The sequence below is a fragment of the Brassica napus genome, chromosome C8, assembly GCF_020379485.1.
Source record: "Brassica napus cultivar Da-Ae chromosome C8, Da-Ae, whole genome shotgun sequence".
Taxonomy (NCBI): Eukaryota; Viridiplantae; Streptophyta; class Magnoliopsida; order Brassicales; family Brassicaceae; genus Brassica; species Brassica napus.
The window spans coordinates 7,014,512-7,020,785 of record NC_063451.1 but is presented as its reverse complement, the minus strand read 5'-3'; the positions used below and the strand labels follow the sequence as shown (position 1 = coordinate 7,020,785).

The following is a 6,274-nucleotide window of genomic DNA, read 5'->3' as shown; positions in this document are numbered from 1 at the left end:
TCGGGCACTCTACAGAGAACGTCTGGTGTGCTGACCAAAATTTCGGATTTTCTTGTATAGCGCGCTATGGTATCCTTGTCGGATGTAAGAGAACCTTTAGTTTTTATGAAAGGTTTGACTACGAGTTCTTTTTTAGAGAACGTTTCGGACTTGTCTGTCGGGGCCAATCGACGGGCATTTTGTATTTTATAGTCACGGATGGACTTGTGTATTTGGATAATATCTTTCGAGAAATATTTGTGACGTCTCGCTTTCTCGAAGATATGTCTTTTGCTGTGAGATGGCTACGATCTTCGTTTTTATAGAAGATGCGTTTTTCCGGTCTTGCTTGACCATGAGTATGTGTGAGTTATGTAGGAATTAGTTTTCGTCCAAGGACTGCTTGGACGGTATGCCCTTATCTTGGGTGTTTCTTAGGTCAACCTTAGATTACTGCGACTTATTGCAAGTGAATCGTAAGATCGGAAGAAGGTAGAATTTATTGAAAAATTTTCAAAAATATCGAGTACATTCATGGATATTTCGGACTTTGTGGGAGTATACGAGTATACGTACCCACCTCCCCCCCCCTTTTTTTTAACGAGGGGGATAGCTGAACTTGTCAATATGACAAGCTGCCTACGTACCTCTTTCGAGGATCAAGCCATCTCGTAGTTCTGCTTGTTGCTGCAGGTGTTCCTACTCGCTGGATGGGATCGTTCCAGTTACTTCAGCTTTGGGGCTTCAGTTGGATCGACGACCGTTTCAGGAGTCTGGCTGTCCGCTGGCAAGGGGATGGACTCGGGGACTATGTCGCTGTCTGAGTCGTTGCCTGGTCGGGTGATTCTGGATCACTTTTTATGGAGCTCTCGGGAGCGTTTTGAGCTATCTTAGCCCGCTTCGGGTTGATCGCGGGGGTGTTCCGAGTTTGTCGTAGTTTATGCTCGGCCAAGAAGCAGAGCCTAGACTATTTCTGGCATCCCCAGATTACCGTTGTTCCGTTTGGAGTTGGGAACTTGATGCCAAGGTGGTAAGTCGACGGTACCGCTTTCATGGCATTGATCCAAGGAGTTCCCATGATGACATTGCAGATGGCCGGGTTATCGACTACCGCGAAGTCAATGATTTCCGTCACCTCTTTAGCCATTACTGGGAGTTTGATTGATCCGAGGGTCATTGACGTTGCACCTGACAAACCGATGAGAGGTTTTGGTTCCGGGACGACTTCTCCGAGTTTGATGTTCATCCTCCGGAGGGTATTTCGGAAGATGACGTTGACTGTGCTTCCCGTGTCGATAAGAATCCTTCCCACTTCCAAGTCTCGGATTACCAGATCGATAACCAATGGGTCGCAGTGAAGTTTGTCGATTCTGATGGTTTCCCGCTCTTCGAAGACGACCGTATCGTTAGGGGCGTCGTCGGTTGGGGACCGAGCCAGCCAGCTTGAACTCGTCTCAGCCTTCCGTCAATAAGCTTTGATCGACGAGATCGAATCGCGATAGAATTGTGATCCCCCGATGATCATGCTCACCCTTCGACGGTTGCTGTCGTTTCCTCGGTCATCCTGCCTCATTCTGCGTTTCTCGCCCGACTGATTTTCGCGGGTGTCGTTTTTGGGGGACTCTTTATCAGTTTTGGGAGGGCGATCGGAATCCAGGAGGAGGTCCTTTATGCATGTGACCTTCGAAATTTTGCCGGCGAGGAGCTTCGCAGCAAGCCTTGCGCCGAGAACCTTGCAGTTCATAGTGGAATGACCTCTGGTCTGGTGGAACTCGCAGTAGGAATTATCCTTGAACTGGTTCCTGGTCCAGGTATTTCCGGAAGTCTTTCCCTGTTCGGAGTTGATAGCGTAATTATGCTCGCCCTGGAGATCTTCTCCCTCGTGGTGGACATACCTGTCGTTACGAGGGTTTTTCCTTCTCGCGGACGTCTTATGCGGGTTGTACTTCTGGGAGAGGACTTTCATCTCTTCTTGCATCATGACGAAGTCCGTTGCCTTGTGAAGAGCGTCCTGGATTGTTCTCGGTTTTTCAAGGGATATTCATTGCCGGAGTTTCGACCTATACCAGAGAGTTTTCCGCAAAGCGTCGACTGCCACTTTTTCGCTGATTTCAGTGACTCTTGCCATTACCAGCTTCAACCGGTTCATGAATTTGCGGAGTGGTTCGTCTTCTCTTTGAGATAGACTCCAAAGGTCGACGTCTGAGGTTTCCCTGTCCATGAACATGGAATACTGTTTGAGAAACTCCGAGCCGAGCTGACGGAAACTTCCGATGGAGTTTCGTTTCAGACGAGAAAACCATTCGAGCGCGGCTCCTTTGAAGTTTTCGACGAAGAGGAGGCAGTAGCCAGCGTCTCGTTCGCGTTCCTTGAGTTTGCGCCTTCCCGGGATCTGAGATGTTAGTTTCCGTGATCTGGGCAGTGAACAGAGTTTTTCGCGCTTCCACGAGAAGTCTGTCGATCTCGGGTGCAGCGCTTGTCGCGTGGTGAATCTGCTACTTTACCGCCTTGACTTCTGCCGCAGGTTTTCCAATGTACTCGCGGAGATCATGGATCTCATCAGGATTTCTAGCAGCCTTGCGAGCCTGTCGGCGTTGGCTGCGGTGGATCCGAGCCTGATTTTCGGCCATCTCTTCCTGCTCTACCCAATAGAGGTTTTCTTCTTCCTCGGTCATGGGCTTTTCGAACGACGCGTCCAGCCGAGCGGACTGGCTTTGCGTTCTTCTCGGATGGACATCGGCACCTCCGTCTGAGTGATCAGACTGGTCGCTTATGTCCAGATCGATCCGCTCGAAATCGCCTCCCTCGTTGCCCCCGGCGGGAGGTGGAAGGTTCTCCGCGGTCGGATGTGCGCCTGGCGGGACTGTTTCGTCAGGGTTCTGACCTGAAGAATCCTTGTCTGCCCGTGTGGCCCGATCGCTCGGAGTCTCGAAATCGAGTCTTCTGCCGCTGCGGGCTCTTGTGGCCCCACGCGGGTTTTTACTCTTGGCCTTCGCCGTTAAGGTTTCCACCTGTTTTGCGAGAGAGGCCACGAGCTTTCTTTGTTCGTCCAACTTTTTCTGAGCGGAGGCGAACATTTCTTTCATCTGATCCAGTATCACGGCGTTCGTAGTGACCGTGGATACGTTTCCAGCTGGAGTTCTTTCAGCGTTGGCATTAACGGAAGTCCCGTAGTGTGTTTGCTTGTCTTTGTCAGCGTCGATCGTCATACCTGACTGAGCGTGCGCGGTTGCGTGAGAGATAGATCCGTACCCCCCCCCCCCTCCTTCTAGCGCCAAACTGTGGGAACCGGAATTCACACCGTCGAGATTTGTTAATCGGAGGAAAGCCAAGCTAACCTAGCCTTCCCTGAAGGTCCCGGTATCTGCTGGGCCACGCACAACACAATCAATATGAAAGAGTCGAAAGTAATAAATCGTAAAATAGCGAAAAGAGAACAAAGAGGTCTTATTTCCAAATTCGCGTTTGAGCGTGAACAACAGGTAAGATCCTGGGCCACGAGAGCTGTCGGTACGTTCGCTAGTCTAGCCACCTAGGTTCTAACTTAGTCGAGTCGCAGCTCGGTAGTAAAAACGGAAAAATGGCTAAATTGCTCTAAGTATTAAGTTTGCTTTGAGAAAACTCTCTCTTGCTTCTCGTCTTAAGCCCTCCTTATATACTCTCTCTAGGTCGGTTTGCACCTCTTCCTGGGCCGGATTCGTCGCGAGACGGGCTTTTCCATTTTTCGTCACCCTTCATGATTATCTTCGGAAACTTGACATTTATCTTTTCCTGTGAATAAAAAATAGACTGTCATATCAGCCTTAGGCTCAATCCTGTTCTAAAATCGTAAGTGGGCCATTTAGCCGCGGTTCAAGCCCCTTTTGGGCCGTTTTGGGACTTAGACGTTTTTACGATTTTTCCTAAGAAACAGCCGTTGGTTTTTCCGAAAGGATTCTAATTCCCCGTATAGTTAAGGCAACTGGTGTTCAAGCTAACCATAGCCGTTTTATACGGTAGGCAGGAATCCATTTCGACGACCAAGTTTTTATAACTTTTCCCGAAGTCTTCCTTTGATAATCTTAAGCGAGACGAGACATGGGTATTGCGTCCAAGGGCCCGAGGATCGTGTTACGGGAACTTAGACGAGGATGCACGGTTTCGGGACAGGAGGTCGGTCCTCGCCCATGGGCGAGATGACCTCGGTGCGGGTCGTCCTCGCCCATGGGCGAGGTGACCTCGGAGCGGGTCGTTCTCGCCCATGGGCGAGGTGACCTCGGAGCGGGTCGTCCTCGCCCATGGGCGAGGTGACCTCAGCGCGGGTCGTCCTCGCCCATGGGCGAGGTGACCTCGGCGCGGGTCATCCTCGCCCATGAGAGAGGTGACCTCGGGGCGGGTCGTCCTCGCCCATGGGCGAGGTGACCTCGGTGCTGGTCGTCCTCGCCCATGGGCGAGGTGACCTCGGTGCGGGTCGTCCTCGCCCATGGGCGAGGTGACCTCGGTGCGGGTCGTCCTCGCCCAGGGGCGAGGTTACCTCGGTTGAGACGGTCCTCGCTTACTATCGAGACCTCATCCAGACCGATCCTCTTCTCGACATTCCTCGGTTCGCATCCGCGAAAAGCTGTCTTTTACTTGATTAACTGTTTTCCGGGAATTTCTAGTTTTCAAGGATCGATCGAGAGTTGGTTTTCCGGGAACTTTCAGGCATTGATTCCGTCGTGACCGGTTTTGACCCCAACAGTTATGATGGTCTGAATAATACTTAATAAAAATGAATAAATAGAGTAAGCAACAAATGAAATAAAGCAAAGGAGTTCAAGATCTTCTCTGTTTTGCAGTGTTGATCTCTCTCTCCAGCTCTAAACTCTCCTTTTTCAATGGTAGCTTCTTGTTTCCTCCAAACTAGGTCTAAAAAGGTCTCTAGGCAAGTCTGCCTCTAAAATTATACAAAACCCTAATAAATAGCCTAACAGGCGGCCAGAGACTAATGATGTAATTATTAAGACTTTTGTGAAACTTGGAATCTTCTAATTTGTTATTAACTCTTGGGTGGCTTCATAATCGATCGACGTGAGGAGTCCAACATCGATCGATATTTGGTGATAACTGTCGGTCGATACTGAGTTGTGACCGTCGACCATCCCTTGCTTCCAGCGAAGATCAAAAGATCTCCAAATAGCTCCAAATACATCACTTTCTTCCAGATAGTACCTGAACCTGTAATTACTCTAAATAGACTCTATATAATAATAATATATCTTAAAATACTCATAAACCATGGTTAAAAACGGGTAAAATCCATGGTCTATCAGTTTACAATGACAGGATATGTGGAATTCGGGCCCAAGAATGCATACCTGAGTCCCTTGGGAAGGGATTTGAGCTCAACCTTCGGAGCCTTCAGCTCGCTCCAAGGATCGTCGAGCTGTCTTGATGGATCAGTCGAGTTCACTGGAGAGGTTGTTCCTGTTGGATTGTTATGGTTGTTATCGTTTGCCTCCCCTAGACTTACACATGCTACCATCCACACCATACTTCTTGCGGAGTCGAACATCTTGGTGTACCCATCAGCATCAATGTTCTCGACGTTCTGCTCAGCCTCTGCTCTTATCAGTGCGAGTTCGAACGGATCATCTGTAAGGATCTCCTCAATCATTTCTTCATGGGTTCTAACGGATCAATCCCTTCATCCACCTCAAAGGTTTGTCCGTCCAGCATTGGTTTCTTTAGCAATGCATTCATTTCGAACTGCATCACGATGTCTCCCAGATGGAGGTCGATCTTTCCTTTCCGCACATCAATTATAGTGCCAACAATGCACAAGAATGATCTTTCTTGAACTGCCATCCATGTCCATTGACGTAACTGACCTCATCCTGATCATCCGCTGACTGATCTGCTTCCAAAGTATTGTCCGCAGTTGCCTTATCCTAAGGAGATTCCTCCATGATGAAAACCTGGTTCTGGTTGCTCTTAATCAGTTGATCAACCTTGGCGGTCAGCTCGTAGATCTTGCTGTTGTCGATGTTGTTCACCTTTTGGTGCGATCGCTCTCCTTGTTATTATCGGATGAGCTTGACACCATGTTTTCAATCAGCTCAAACGCCCCTTGCATTGATTGGTCATGAAATCTCCCTTACTGGCTGATAGTGTTTCGGTACTCCTATCCTACTCCATCATAGAACACTCCATGGAGATAGTCATCCTCGAAACCGTGATATGGGCACTCTCTGCGGTAGACGTTGAATCGTTCCCATGCATCACAAAAAGGTTCGTCCACCAACTGTTTGAAGGTGGCAATCTTCTGCCTCAGAGC

The 6,274-nt window shown here is 49.2% G+C and overlaps 1 protein-coding gene and 1 non-coding gene across 2 annotated transcripts; one reads left to right on the top strand and one right to left on the bottom strand.

The window, feature by feature from the left end:
• Positions 1-946: 946 nt before the first annotated feature.
• LOC125591814 lies at positions 947-1,957 on the bottom strand. Its single transcript, XM_048766677.1, has 2 exons — positions 1,511-1,957; positions 947-1,438 (listed from the first exon to the last, which is right to left on the bottom strand). Exons 1-2 carry the CDS (start codon positions 1,955-1,957, stop codon positions 947-949), a joined length of 939 nt encoding a protein of 312 aa, XP_048622634.1.
• A 4,210-nt stretch (positions 1,958-6,167) lies between these two features.
• LOC125592171 lies at positions 6,168-6,274 on the top strand. The gene has a single exon (XR_007328018.1). It is a non-coding gene; the product is annotated as a small nucleolar RNA R71 (small nucleolar RNA).